Source organism: Myxocyprinus asiaticus, chromosome 1 (assembly GCF_019703515.2).
Source record: "Myxocyprinus asiaticus isolate MX2 ecotype Aquarium Trade chromosome 1, UBuf_Myxa_2, whole genome shotgun sequence".
Classification (NCBI taxonomy): Eukaryota; Metazoa; Chordata; class Actinopteri; order Cypriniformes; family Catostomidae; genus Myxocyprinus; species Myxocyprinus asiaticus.
The window spans coordinates 52461341-52477466 of NC_059344.1; the positions used below are offsets into that span (position 1 = coordinate 52461341).

The 16126-nt window shown below is 39.6% G+C and overlaps 1 protein-coding gene across 3 annotated transcripts in view; it reads left to right on the top strand.

Annotated features, from left to right (window-relative positions):
- Positions 1 to 944: 944 nt before the first annotated feature.
- Positions 945 to 16126, top strand: part of lrch4 (leucine-rich repeats and calponin homology (CH) domain containing 4) — a 69435-nt gene continuing 54253 nt past the window's right edge. For 2 of the 3 annotated variants that reach the window (XM_051698300.1, XM_051698291.1), the window contains exon 1: positions 2078 to 2437. In XM_051698300.1, the coding sequence (XP_051554260.1) occupies positions 2266 to 2437 (172 nt within the window). In that variant the 5' untranslated portion in view covers positions 2078 to 2265. Of the gene's footprint in view, positions 970 to 2077; positions 2438 to 16126 lie in introns of those variants that run through there. The other variant, XM_051698311.1, reaches the window with a different exon arrangement.

Here is a 16126-nt window from a genome sequence, read left to right on the forward strand (position 1 = left end):
TCTCAACACATAAATCCTCGTTAATACTCAGCAAACTTCGGCAGTTAGTGGGAACGGCTCATTCGGTTCTTTTTGAGTCGGACAGTTCGACGCTCTGCATGCATAGTCAGTACAAGTACTTCAGCTGCGTGTCTTGCGTCAATCAACCCGGAACTAAAGTTAGATTCAGTTTGATTTTGTGAATCAGCTCGACTGGTTACTTGCTGAGAATTGGCTCAAAAGAATGATTTGCTCAAGAATCACTAGCATGTATTTATCATGCTAATATGCATTATCACTAGTAGCCAGTATTTAGAGAAATAAAAGAAATTAAATGTTGTTGTTGTGTTATTGGGCTTTTCCACTGCACGTTACAGTTCGACTCAACTCTGCTCGCTTTTTGGGGGTTTTCCACTGTGGATAGTACCCGGTACCTGGTACTTTTTTGAGTACCACCTCGGTCGAGGTTCCAAGCAAGCTGAGCCGATACTAAATGTGACGTCAACCCTGCAGATCACTGATTGGTCAGAGAGAATCATCACTACCAGCGTCACTGGATTTGCGACACGGGACAACAACCCGCTAGTTTTAAAGTTAGCAACAGCGATAACAATATAATTTGTTCACGCGACTTTCGAATTGTAAAAAGAAATGGCTGTGCGCAAAACCACGCTGTGGTCAATAAACGAGGTGCAGACGTTCCTCTCGTTAGCGACGAACGAAATGACGTGAAATTAAAAGTCTTTCAGGAAGTGTCTCAGCTGTTGGCTGCACACCGCTACCACCGGACCTACCAACAGTGTAGGGAAAAGTTAAAAAACCTTAAAAGTGACTACAGAACCATCAAGGACCACAACAGCAGGAGTGGTTCAAACAGAAGAAAGTGGAAATGGTTCGACCAAATCGACGCTGTCTATGGCAATAGACCGGTGAGCAATGGGAGGGAGAGTGCCCTGGACTCACCGTTGTTGGAGTCCACGATGGAGGATGGTACGTTTTGTTACGTTAACTCTATATTCTGCTTGAAAGCTTCACTTTATTTAGCTGACCAGCTACTGGAAAGCTTGCTTCTAAAACAACCAGGCCAATTTAACTGTTACATTTGTGTAAAATCACCATGCAACAGCTGCTTTATGCAGCATGAGCTAGTAGCTAACAGCTAGCGGTCGTTAAATTGTTTATGGTCAGTAATGTTTGTGTTGCGTTTAAGATGATGTCACGGCAGTAGAGGCGGCGCAACTATGACGATCAGTTTATAATCCCACCCACGTTGAGGAAGTGCTAAACTGCAGTGGAAAAGCAAGCTCAGAAAAGTAAAGTGAGCAGAGTTGAGTCGAGTCGAACAGTAACGTGCAGTGGAAAAGTGCCATTAGGTTTCATCTACAGGACATATTTGAGTTGAGATTGCATAATAATTTTAAATTCAGAAAACTCATCTCAAACATGTGGGACCACTGTCCACTATTAAATCAAGTTAAGCCAAAGAGGTTTTTTTTGAGTGATTATCATCAGTTGTATATTTTATACTTAAATGCCCCAGTTACAACTTTAAACTTTGTAATAAATAAATAAGTTCAAGACAGCTTTTAGATTTTAAGATTAGTATTTTCAGTTTAGACATGCACTCATTAGATGATGGGAGAGGTTGGTCTACATACTGTACAAAGCAAAATATTGGAGAACTATGCTATAATCATCTTGTTAATGTACTGTTTATGTACTACATTTCCTTCTCTCTCTCTCTCTCTCTCTCTCTCTCTCTCTCTCTCTCTCTCTCTCACACACACACACACACTTAGTGCACATGTCATGTTAATAGATGTAGAAACAGAGAAATGCTTCGTGATATAAGCTTTGTCTTGCTGTTGTAAATGTTTTCAACATTTTTATCAGAATGCATCAATATGTAAACAATGCAAAATAATGTTGTTCGCTATGAACTTCTTGCGTATTGCAAAACCTCCAGGCGACCAAAGGCTTTATCATTTCCCCGTTTCGATGACTGCAGCGCTTTGAGCCCATACGTACTGGGTGTGGCCGCTCTGTCAATCAAGACTTGCTCAATCCCGTAAACTCCGCCCCTCCCGTTTATGCTCTCTCCAGTAGCAGATTGACTGTCAACTCATCGCTCCGCTGCCTTGAGCGCAACTTTACTCAGTCACTGGATTTAACGTCACTTTTGGAGTACAAAAACTTACTTCCCCGCTGGCAAACAAAACTGGAGCAGCTTCCTTGGATAAAATGAACGTTTAGAAGGGGTGCCTGTTGTTAAATAATTAGTGTTTGATGGCTGCTGGGGATGGAGCCCAGCTGCCGGCGACCGTAGCGGCCAGCAGGAGTGTTGAGAAAGCGCTCGAGGAGGCTGCGTCCAGCGGCGCGCTCATCCTCTCCAACCGTAAACTAAAGGAGTTCCCCCGCACCGCTAGGAACTATGACCTGTCCGACATTACACATGCAGGTAAGGGATTTCAATAAGGCGGTCAGGGGATCCGCGAAGGGGGAAGGGAATGTGTTTCAGCACATTTAATATCCTTTGTTTGAGCGTCTTCACCTGCGCCCAAATCTGCATCATCACGCCGACCCAGAAAAAGCGGATCTTTCACTTTCCTTACCGATATAGGAAGCTTATCGCCTCCTAAGTTATTTACGGCCCTCGCTATCTTTTCTAAAGAACTGTATCAATGATCATGCACGAGCTTTAGGGACTCTGTTGTCTTTTTAAAGTTATGTTATTGAGTTTTGAGGTTGGTTTGACTGGAGTTTGCGTTGTTAATTGAATACATCTGTGCTGCACTTCTCTTCCTGTTGTCGAAGTGGAAACTAAACCCAAACTGAGCCATCTTACCACAGCGCTACTACAGCAAGCGACACTGTAAAAACTTCACCTTGTATCTCAACGCAGTAAAAATCGAGCGTGACTGCTGATATAAAATGTTATTGTTGTTGTCAGCTAATTTGAGGACATTCTCATTTGTATGGAGGATGTGCTAATTCATGCTGTTAAGATCCATCTTGCCAGCAGCACTAATATGACCATCTGCTCCTCTTTCATACAGAGTGGGTATAAAGCAGTTTGTCTTTGAGCCATACAAACCCCAACACGCACATGGCCTGTATTTAGAAGAAGAGTCTGGTGGATTCTACCATGCAGTTTGGGTTGGAGCCATTCAATCCACATCTGCATGTGGCGTTTCATGCTATTTAGACTCATTTCAGTTCCTGTATCGCTTTTTGCAACTTTTTGTGATGCCACTGTTGCAGCTGGCTTAAACTTGTACGTTAAGTTCCCGTAGTCTTGAATATTTGGTGACATCCCTGTTAATAATGATGATTCTGAATAATCTTGGCTTAAGATGATGCCAACAATGTAATATATGCCATGCACTTGACCGTACACCATGCCCTGTCTTAGTTTTGATAGTTTAACCCCTATTTTTTCTGTTGACATTATGAAATACTTTCCACATTTCACTAACACTTTACAATAAGGTTCCATTTGTTAACATTAGTTAATTACATTAGTTAACATGAATGTGATGAGGAGGAGGGAGAGAGAGAGAGATGCACACGGCCGCATTGCATGTGTGTCTGTTTATGGTAGTTTTAAGTTAAGTTTCTGATTAAACATTACATTGACTGTTCAGCCAGTTCCCGCCGCCTCCTTGCCTGTCCTTGAACTGTTACATTGGTGCCGAAACCTGGGAGGGAGGAGGGATGTGCTGTCGCGGAGTCCTCGCCGCTGCCATCCTCCAGGGGAGCCTGGGGATGGAGGGGTCGCTGCTGGCCGCCGAGAGCCGGAGGAACCGCTGCCATCCTCCAAAGAAGGGGAGGAGCGGTTCCGTCCACCAGGGGCCGGAGAACTCGCTGCCATCCGGTAGGGGAGGAGTGAGCTGGCGTCCACCAGGGGGCAGAGGAGCGGTTGAGGACCGGGCAACAGCACGTCCGGGAGCTGGCGAGCAAGTTCTTTCTCTCTCTCTCTCTCTCTCTCTCTCTCTGTCGCTCTGCCTCGCTCTTTCCCTCTCCCCTTTCCCTCCCCTCGTCTCTCCCAGGGCTCCAAAATGCGGGGAAGACCTGCCGGCAGGCACGGCCAGAAGGGCAACGCCCCCCCTCCAGGAAGAGAGGGGAATGCGTCACACGGCCGGCCCTGGATCGGGCTAATCAGCCGGGAGGGGGATAAAGACGAGCCGAAGGCGGCAGTTTGAGAGTGGCCACGTTGCATGTGTGTCTGTGTTTGTTTATGTTTGTTTTAAGTTACGTTTCTGATTAAATTTTATGTTGACCGTCCTTGAACTGTTACAATGAACTAACAATGAGCAATACTTTTACAGCATTTATTAATATTGGTTAATGTTAATTTCAACATATTAATACATTGTTCATTGTTAGTTCATGATACCTAATGCATTTACTAATGTTAACAAATGGAACCTTATTGTAAATTGTTACCCACTTTTCTGCATGAACGACCATGTTGCCTTGGCAAATGTACTGGGCAGCGTATCCCAAAATCACCATAAGCCTAAGTAGATCGTAGAAACCATTGGTGCCAATGGTCTCTATGATCAACTTAATCTTGAGAATGCTTTTGGGAAACGCAGACCTGTACTGTACATCTGACTCTCCAAAATCCAAGCGTCAGTTTGAGATCATTCTGAGGGCACGGAACAATCCAAGAGAACCAGGCCAGAAACCGTCATATGTACTTGCTACAAATCCAAGCATAGTCCTGGTTTAAAAAAATAATTTCATAGACAGACACACCTACCTTCAGGTGGAGAATGATTACTAGGTGTTGCTCGTATATTATTGCAAGAATTGGTGGTTGCAGTTAAAAGTCTCTATTTTAATTATAGCTTGTATGGAATAAAGCTCCATTTAATGGTAGGAGGTGGATGACAGTGTGTCATCACACTGTTGCTCAAAGCATCTATAAAGACAAGGATTGATGGGCCGTGGTTTGTTCTTTCACTCACACCACAATCTACACACACAGTCCCTTTCTGTCCAGAAGATTGCTCTCCAGTATGGACTAACTTTCTCTTAGGAAGGGCAGGGGTTCAGTTCTGAAGGGTGTGTGGTGTTGAAATTCCCATGATAGGGAACAAAGCCCTGTCTCATCAGATTCATCCAGACCCCTTTAAAACAGACCACTGCACAAACTCATAACCTGAGCAATAATACAGCCACTGTTGACTTGACTCTATAACAATAACACAAGCTAGACTGTGCCTCAGTAGGCCTGTCACGATAATTACATTATTGACTTATCGAACGATATATGGACATGACCTCGATCATTTTTGCTGACCTCGATATTGCCCGTAGTGTTTACATGCATGTGTGTTTACATAAGAATGAATGTCACCAACATTTTAACCAGCCGCGCTGCTTCTGGGTTGGGGCTCAGGCAGCTCCTCCACACACACAGAGTGGACAGCGACTGATGAAGATTACGTGTTACTCGAGACTAATAGGTGTTTTTCCCGACGACTGCATAATTCCAGTCAGAAAGTTTGGAAGAATAAGTCCAAATGGACTTGGTTTCAAAGCCGCATTCCACAGCTCCGGTGTGGGAACATTTTGGCTTTAAGCCGAATGAAAGAGGAGAGCCCATTAATGTGAACAAGCCCGTATGTGTAAAAGTAGTAGTTATCATGACAGGCCTATGCCTCAGCACTTTAGGATGAGATGATGTCCCATTCTGCATCTGTTTTCTGAGTCCCAGTGAAATGAAACAGAAATTCAGCTAGGTGAAAGAGGTACTGAAAGATTGACAGAGAGAAAGCTAAAGAAACCACTGTAGAAGCAACTTAGTGGAATTCTGTGAGAAAAAATATCAGGACATAGACATGAAGATAAACCTCTAAAAATAAAAGTGCAGTCATTGTGTTTTTGTGTGTGGTAGATGAAAATATTTGTTTCCTTCCAGATCCCACACATTTGTGACCGTGCCTGGGGCACGAACGTGTGACCTCTAACACAGTCTTTCATTCTGTGGGACACACACTCCATTCCACAACTAAGCCTCGCGGCAGCTGAGAGACAGAGGGAAAGGAGAGAAGCCTTTTTTTCCAATAAAATGGGCTTGTGTGCCGATTCCATTGTTGTGATATTCCCGACCCTCCTCTTCCCCCCCAACTGAAGTCCCATTCGGCAAGACCCCTCCTCCATTCTCTGAGGCATGCTTCTCTCTCTCCCCCTATGTCTCCTCATTTCTCCCTGTGTTCTCTATTAGTCCATTCTCTTTCTCCTCATGGCCTGTGAAGATTGCTGGTTATCCAGGTCATCGAAGAACATCTTCAATTAATTTAAAGTCATCTGGGCGAAATAGTTTTCTAGAGATGACCCAGAGGATATTATACAAGACACTCTCACCCAGAGATTTTTCACAATGGTCACTCCATTGATCATTTACTGTCCATCAGTAAGGTTTCCTGTCCAATATTAGCCCATAGGCATGGCTGTGTCTATAGTGGTGGAAGTCTGGACTGTCTGGATGTTGGCCTAGTAACTGTCTAGGTTTTGTCAAACATTCACTGCACTATTTGTCTGTCTCATTCGAAGGATTGTGTTCGATTTGGTTGCCTGTTTGTTCAAGTTCAGTGTTTGTAACAAGCAAACAATCTCTTTAATATCATGCAGCATTCATTTAAGCAGTAACTAAGATTTTTTGGTTTCTTTACTGTTGTTGCTTGTCACACTGTACGATATGATCCCAGTGAAATCTTGGGTAAAAGCCATGGCACACTGTGCCACATTATGTCAAACTGTATGATACACATGGTTTTAACTCATCTGACCGTCAAAGGAGCATTCACAATGTAGCACTGCGACGCAAAGTTTCTGATACTGCCAGAACTTCATTGGAGGCTAGTATTCATCGCAAAGGCAATTAATCAGCTTTTGGTGAACATGTCACACTAAGCAATCAAAGACTGCCGATTTTGCCCTACGACAAGAAACATTTTTCACGGTTCATTCCCCAAAAATTGTCTTCGATGGCAAAATCATGGCCAAAATCGTACAGTGTGTGAACCCAGTTTAAGCCACGACAGTTTAATTGTGCTTTACAGTTATTTTTTACAAAGAATAAGAAGTGTTCTTTGGCATAATGTGAAGCAGACATCCTGTTTTATACAACGATAGCAATAGCGTTATGTTAAAAGTCACTAATGTTTGATAAAGAGTTAAATGATTATGAGAGATAATGAGATCGATAATCAGTTTGATTAATATTTTTAATCGATATTTTCCACTTTATCGGTTATTGCTTTTTTAATATTGGGTTTACCAATAAATTTGGACAAAGACTTTACATTTTGAATATTAATTAGACTAAGTGAGGAGCTTTGAACAAGTGCATATTGCAACTAAAACTAGTTAAATTAATTCTTTGTTGATTGTGCACAATATTAAAACAGAAAACAACAATAATTGAAAATCAGTTATGCATATGTTATCGGACACTTAAACACACAAGTAATCAATATCATATCGGTCATTAAAAACCAATATCGGTCGATCTTTAATTATAACTATAGGAATTTAGTGCAGTTCTTCTACCAAGTAATATTGTTAATTATTCTACTGTATTTTTTGGAATATATAAGTCATGTTTTTTCCATCATCCAAAAGGTCCTGTGACCCATAGTCCAAAGCGACCTACTACCACAACTACCATAGGTAATACAGTACAGTTAGTGTTACTACAGTAAATCCATAGTACATTTTTGTAAGCGTTGTGATCTGTGAATTGAAAAGCCTTCTAATTTATGTTTTCTTTGTCAGTGCCATTTAGAATGTGGGTGCTGTTTGTTTTTAACTATAGTTTCATCACCGAGACATAAGAGTTTTGCAACAGACAATTCTGTACATCATTCAAATGTGTTTTGCAATCCCCACCGCACATCTCACTGGTTCACAAGTGCATTTAAAATAGTCTGTGCGGTTGAGACTTGTCCGCAAATTACCGCACCTGCTCTGCCCTCGTGCTGCAATGATTAAGCCGTGTTGATAATTGACCCATGTAGCGCTGTTTCATTACGCTTTTGAAGCGAACAAAATGCACTCCAAAAAATACAGATGACAGGGGAAGGCTCAATTATATTCATGAGGAAAGCGCTAACTGATTGTTCAGAAATTAGCTTGCGGGCCACTTGAAATGAAGCGAGTTTGACGTGTGTTATGCGGTGACGTCACTATGAGTAAATGCGTGTATTTGTGTGTGTGTGGTGGGGTCTCTTTTGCAGTGTACAAAATGCACAGCTGACTGGGGCTGGCAAGCGTTATGTTGCATCAAGAATATTAAATGAACCATGTGAAATCTCAAAAACGGTGCTCATAATCCAGCAGTGGCACAATGCCGCTTCAAAATGCAAATAGGGGAAACACTGTACTGTATATACATTATTGATGTTGGCCGGTCAAACACACACACAGACACACCAAAACACACAAGCTTACACACAAACAGATGAAAACATCAGTCATAGAGACGGTAGTGGCATTTTAATGTTATTTAATGAGTATTTTGCCTTTACAAATTATTTTCTGCAGACAGTTTAAATGTTTTGTCCGTCATAACGAGGGGTGCACCAATCCGATACCTGGATCGGTATTAGCTCTGATACTGACATTTTTAGATGGATCATGGATCGGCATGATGAGCCTGATCCAAATCCGATATTGTGTGTTAGTCGTGTTTGTTTTTGTTAAGCTCCAAAAAATGACATAAAAGAACCATAAAAGCACCATTAAAGTAGTCCATATGACTCGTGCATTTTATTCAAAGTCTCTGGAAGACATTATTTTTGAATAAGTAAGGGATAGGCTAGGTGTGCGTTAAACTATTTTAAATGCATGACGTGGAGGCAAAGAACCACCAGACGGGCATGTTTGAGTTTTTCTGTATCTGCTGATCTCCTGGGATTTTCATGCGCAACAGTCTAGAATGTATGGAGAATGGTGCGAAAAAAAGAAAAGAAAACAGTGAGTAGCTGTTCTGTGGATGAAAGTGCCTTGTTGATAAGAGAGGTCAATGGAGAATGGCAAGACTGGTTCGAGCTGACAGAAAAGCTATGGTAACTCAGATAACCCCTCTGTACAGTTGTAGTGATCAGAATAGCATCTCAGAATGCACAGTGTGTCGAACCTTGAGGCAGATGGGCTACAACTGCAGAAGACCACATTGGGTTCCACTTCTGTCAGCCAAGAACAAAAAAACAAGGCTGCAGTGGGCCTATCATTTGTGTACCTCAGCAGAAATTCAGATTTGTCAGACCAGGCGATGTTTTTTCCAATCGTCTACTGTCCAGTTTTGGTGAGCCTGTGCCCACTGCAGCCTCAGTTTCCTGTTCTAAGCTGACAATAGTGGTACCCGGAGGGGTCATCTGCCGCTGTAGCCCATCCGCCTCAATGTTCGACGTGTTGTATGTTCAGAAATGCTTTTCTGCATAAAACTGTTGTAACGTATGGTTATTTGGGTTAGTGTCACCTTCCTGTCAGCTTGGACGAGTCTGGCCATTCTCCTCTGACATTAACAAACCTTTTTGCCCACAGAACTGCCGCTCGCTGGATGTTTTTGTTTTTCGCACCATTCTCTTTACACTCTAGAGACTAGGGTTGCTCCGATACCAAAAGTATCAGCCCTGGTACCTCGGTATCGATACTAAATCTATATCTAAAAACTATAATCAACAAATAAAAAGCCTCAGATTTGTTATGAAATTACACAGAAAATGACTTGATTAAAAGAACTGCATAAAATCTCACAGATACAAATTATGCGTTTTCTGTTTGTATTTTCTGGATTCCATGTTAAATGATTTAATTAAATTTTGTGATCAAATGGTGTTTAATACAGTTTAAAAAAAAAAAAAAAAAAAAATTCTATTTTTTACAAAAAAATGAAGATTTAAATTTAAAACACAACAGAGCTTCACAGTATTAATGCCGATCTGATTACCTGTGGCACAAGGCTGCTTGCATTTGTGATATTGTTATGGATAATAATAATAATAATAATAATAATAATAATACAACCATTTAATATTACATAATTGTTATTATTGCTACTTTTTTAATATTACATTTTTATACAGTAGTTATATTTTTCTGTCTTCGATTTCACGCATCCATTTGAATAGAACTTTCATGTTAGCGGGACTTTTATTTTGACAGACCTTTGAGTTCTTCCTGTTTTTAGGGGTTAGTTATATCAAGCTTCCCATTAATGCTGGGATACTCCCATTGCAACTCTCGAGCTCAAATCTCCACGCTGCACCCGAGGAGTTCATTTAAGTGTTAACAGCCATTTATAATCTAAACACACTGCATGAAAATTAAGTACCAGCAGTGTGTGTTGCGTTTGTTGAGTGTGTGTGCATGAGTGCGCCCGTGTGTGTGTGCGTGTGCGCGTGTGTGGGATCATATGACAGAGCAGAGCGGCACCTCTTGTTCATTCTGTAGCATGCAGCACATGCGACTGTATATTATTTAATAAAATTGCATCCTTCTGCTGTTTAAAGATCACACTTGGCCAGATCCAGAGGTTTTTATTTTATTTTCAAATTGTCATTGATTTCATTGCAAAACTGTCACATCTTATATCATTTTGCTAATGACAGCATACTGTAATATGGTACCGAAATTAGCAACAAGATGATATCGTATCATTTAAATTTTTTTGGTATTGCGGTAATCCCAGGAGATCAACAGTTACATAAATACTCAAACCAGTCCTTCTGGCACCAACAATCATGCCACAGTCTAAATCACTGAGATCTGATTTCTCCATTCTGATGGTTGATGTGAACATTAACTGAAGCTCCTGACCCATATCTGCATGATTTTATACATTACACTGCTGCCACACAATTGGCTGATTAGATAATCTCATGAGTAAATAGATGTACAGGTGTAAGTGGCCGGTGAATGTATTCACAGATGTGGCTTATTTGTCTTTTTTTTTTTTTGGTGAAACAAACATAATATGAAAAACTATTATAGACGATTATAGATGCTTTTGATTAAAACAAGCCCGAAAACACTGCGATACGATTTGTAGATCCTAAGCCTTGTTTGTTTCGCTCGCAACAACGTGATTTTGACCAGGTGTGACTTAAATTCAGGTGCGACTTCGGGCCGGTTGCATTAAACTGTTTTAGACTAGTCTAACAAATGAGTTGTCTAACAATGTTTCAGTCAATTTTATAAAAACTTAGATCTGTCTAATTTAAGACCAAAACACAAGGCTGTGTCCACATTCTGAATTCTGAATACATTTGAAAATGGCCACGTTGCCATTTTTAAAAAGTTGCTTGTCCACACTGAAACTTTTAAAAATGCTGAAATCCCCTTCGCATGTGAAAAATCACCATTCCATGTAGGGTCTGAAACGCGATTATACTGGTGTCCCAGAATACAAAGTTGTACAAAAGTAACATTTATTTTTAACAATGCTAATTGGCCACCATCTTGATTGATTTGGGTTGAATGGATCACATGACACCAAATATGCCATAGTTTTCAGATATCTCTGTTTTCCCTGTACATACTACAATGTGAAGACAACGTTTTCAAATGTATCATCTTGGGAGAGCGTTTTCAAAATGTTTGGACATTTAACCGTTCGGGCACGCAGCCGCATTTCCGCGTTCAATTAAAGCGCTTGCTCCCATGATAAATGTGGTTATGTGCATGTGTTGTTTCGCGACTCAGTGTGTATTTCCACCTTGTTTACATGCAAGATTTCACTCATTCTCATTCATATGGACTCCATGAAAACACTGAGCATGCATTTACCTCTGGTTCAAGAAAATCTCCAGGTTTTCTCATACACTTGAGTCAATCACCTGCGTGGATGTTTTTTCCATCTGTGCGGGAGCAATATTAGAAGTGTGCGGTCGCGCATGCTCGCAACTAAGAGGGAACAGTGGATGTGGCGTAAGACTGCAAATCCCTAGATTAACTTTTGTTTACATCTATGTTTAAATTTAAGTTCAGTGTCTTAATTTTCCCACATTGCAGTGTCATACTGAAGACAGCTGTGAGCTTGTTTTATGCAACATGTTTTCTCTGGCGTCTTTAGTCGATCAGACTAGGCCTAATTGTTAGACACAGTCTTAAGTTTATGTTAAAGTTAATGTTTATGCAACCGGCCCTTTATTTCCGGAAAATACGGTAACTGTCGGCTGTGTGCGGTTACCAAGCTAGATGGCAACTTTATAGCCTATATTACTGTATGTAGCAGATTTACTGTTTATATTACATGTGTTTATAGTCATTTTACAGCGGTTTTGAACGCGGCTCATTCAATTTGAATTTAAAGTCGGAAGTCTCGGAACTATCTGTTTTATGACTGAAAATTCCATACAGTTGTGAAGAAGAATATAGTTATTTGTCTTTAATAGGTAAACACTTCACAACTAGGGCTGCTTGCATCACCGTAACAACCGCCCGGTGGTAGAGTGCCACTGGCGGTTAAGCACGTTACGTTAACATATTAACCTAGCCTACATTAAAGACCTTACGAAAACTTGAAATAAATTCCTGAAATGATGCCATTTAATGAGTATAATAAAGTATTAGATCTTTAATAACTGTGTTGGGGATTATTTAACATAGGGACACATTCATTTTCTGTTTTTAGAGACGTCTTGATTTTGCGCATTGTTATGGTAACGGTAACGGCATATTCGCAAGATACGCATTTAGCACGCAACTCTAGCCAAACGCACACCTCAACTAGGTGTGTTAACTACACGTCCATTCATTCCCAACTGAAGTTACAATTACTAAATTCCTTCACAAACTAATGCACAGGAGAGTTTATTCGTGATAATATGTCAACAAACAACATGAAAGAAAGGGCTCGTGCCGTTTAATGTGCTCTATCTAGAACTCAAGCTCCGTTGTGCATTTCCTGCCTTCATAGATTCATAGATTTAAGTTATAATATTATATTAATGTTGTTGATATAGCTGATTAAGCTCATATATAGGCTATACATACAGTATAAGGCGCATTTGAAAAAAGCTCTGAAGTATACTGGGGCTCATGCATGAGGCAGTCCTCACAATACTCTCTCTACAAGTTCAGCTGTTCAAACTCCGTTGTGCGTTAGCTTCATTGCAGATGTAAGTTGTAATAATATTTTTATTGTTGATGGTGTGTCCTCACAGTCCTAAAACTGGATTGTTTGAATAAACAAGGTTTTATTCAACAAGATTTTTTATTCTTCTAAAACATTGTTAGTACATTGGTAATATCTTGCAATGTTGTTTATTTTTCATCATATTTTCGTCAACAATGTTTGAATTAAAATTGTTAAAATTATCCTCATAATCCTGTCTTTGTAAACTGAATCTTTTTCTGTGTAATTTTGTTGATGAGATTAACAATGTATTCAGTGCAGCTGGAAACATTCATAACTCGGCAAAAATTTAAAGCACCTATAATTGAAAAACTTCCAGCAAAGGTAGGACAAATTATTTAATTACTATCCCACTGTGTAGTAATATTTAGTTATGTTGAATATTGGAGTTTAACAATATTAACAGAATCTGACCCGTAACCGCCGCGGTGGTAAAAAATTGCCACCGGAACAACCCTATTCACAACTGATAACAATAAATTCTACAATAAAATTTTCTAGTGTATCTATGTTTCAGGATTAGAATATATTATTTTTCTATTTAAAAGGTTTGGTAGGGTATTTTTCTTCCTGTTTTGTAGGCCGTGTGCTTGCTTTATTTGCCAGTATGCCAGGGCATCTTAAATTATCTTAAGTTCTGTTTAGGACTTAAACAGTTTGAAATGATTTGCTGGTGTGTGAGTCCAGTCCACACCCACTCGCTGAAGTCATAGAACGATAACAAGGAAGTAGAACTGACAATGACTGCCTTTCCCAGACAATCAAATACCAGACCCTATATATAGTATACAATGATCACTTCATGGGACAGTTGACTTGTGTGTGACTTATTTAAGCGCATTATCCAACATTTCAGACAAATAGCCTAAATCTTTTTACAATGCCAGTGAAAAATGTACTGCGAAATATACTATAATAAATTGTCAAGTCATTTTTATTTGTATAGCGCTTTTCACATCACACAGTTTCAAAGCAGCTTTACAGGAAATCATGCAAAAAACAAAACAAAAATGAAACTGTAATATCTATAAAGTCTTAGTGATCATTGTGTAGTTTAATTAAATATGATTGTAAATTGTGTATAGAAATTAAATAATTAAATAATAATTTTATGTAGAACCCCTGTGAGCAAACTGAAGGGGATTGTGGCAAGGAACACAAAACTCCATAAGATGTTGGTTAATGGAAAAAATAACCTTGGGAGAAACCAGGCTCACTGTGGGTGCCAGTTCCCCTCTGGCTAAACAACATGAATATAATGCCAATATTAGTTATTTGTGTGCAGTGCAAGTTGTGGTTTTAAATGTGTAAATTAAGTAAGCGTTAAGGTCCATTGTTTAAATGTTTTTTTTTTTTTAATTATTCAATATATATTTTTTAACTTTAAGATTAATGACTAATGTCTTTTGAAGTCAATCCTGGACTGCCAAATTGTATCATTCAAATAGATCCAAGTGCATGAAAGCGTTTCCTGTGCTTTTGAATATTAAATATTCGACTACACATATTTTGCCTATGCAAATTGACTTCTTAGATTGGGAAGTGGGAGTGGATTTATTCTGAAACTCAGCTACACATAATTTTAAGTTGTGTTTTTAGAGTGTTGGTTGGTTGGTTGTCTGTTTTATGTCATGCTCTTCAGTGTTAACAGGGCCAGCTGTGTTTTTTAAGAGTGTGTGCTTCCTTTAAATAAGTGTCAGCTGGTAGAGATTTTGAAGTGTGTGTGTACAATATGTGCATGGTCATTGTATTTACTTAACATGATTAAAGAAATAGTTTACCCAAAAATGAAAATTCTGCCATAATTTACTCCCACTAATGTCATTCCAGACGCTTGACTTTCTTTCTTATTCAGAACACAAAATGAGAATTTTTCATGAAAATCCTGATCAGTTTTTTCAATAAAATGGCAGTTGATAGTAACTCACTAATCATGAAAATAGTCCATGCAGCTTGTGCGTCATATACCAAGTCTTCTGAAAGGATACGATAGGTTTTGGTGAGAAGCAACACAGAATTTCCAAATTGTTTTCTAATGAAATTCTTGACATCCGTTGCTTGTTCATGAGTGCATGAGATAAGCTTGTTCACGCAAAAACTCCAGTTGTTTTTAGTACTAAACAGCTCAAGTTCACAAATGAACACTGTGAATGAGCATCTTTCATTCATTAAGATTTTAGTTTTTTTTGTGTTTGCATAAGAAAGACATCAGGGTGAATAAATGATCACAACATTTTAATTTTTGCGTAAACTGTTAATATGTATATGCAAAAAATAAACATAATGAATTGTGTTTACTGAGGGTAAGAAATGGTGTTTGACTGGACCAGCTGTGATAGAGACACACAGTTGCACAGTGTTGTTCTGTTTCCCCTTGCAGTTGCATTTCCACTACACAACTACCGGATGTGGGCTCTTCAACTTCTGCTTCTCTTCAGCAACAAACTCTCAGTGCTCCTCCCTCTCTTTCTCTCTCTCCCTCTTCTGCTCCTTTCACTCACACTTTTAATGCACAACTGATGGTCTGACATCTCAAATTTCAAGAGAGTTTTAGATGAGCACAACTAGAAACCCTTGACCTATAATTTGTCTATCAATTCATCTTTCAATAAATATAATTTATAATAGGGACATTTTGCTACCAATCATTAAAACTAAAATCCACATGGATGCTGTGTTCCAGTTCTCAGTTTTTGTGCTGGAGAGAAAGAGTCAGAGATAGCGACAGACTCTCAGGAAGTCATCTATGATTTAGTATTTCTCCTCTGTCAGAGTTGTCACATGGCATATGCTATTCAAAAAAGCAAAAAAACTTACTGTTGTCTTTCTGGATGACTTGTGTTGGCAGGGCTGGAACTTTCCACCATTGATGCAGTACTGCACAAATACATGCCTTGTTATTGCAGTTTGTTGTCAGATGAGTGCATTCACAATATGTTTTGCAAATGTGACTAGAGGTCATGTACAGTGCATTCATAAATTAATCAGACCTCT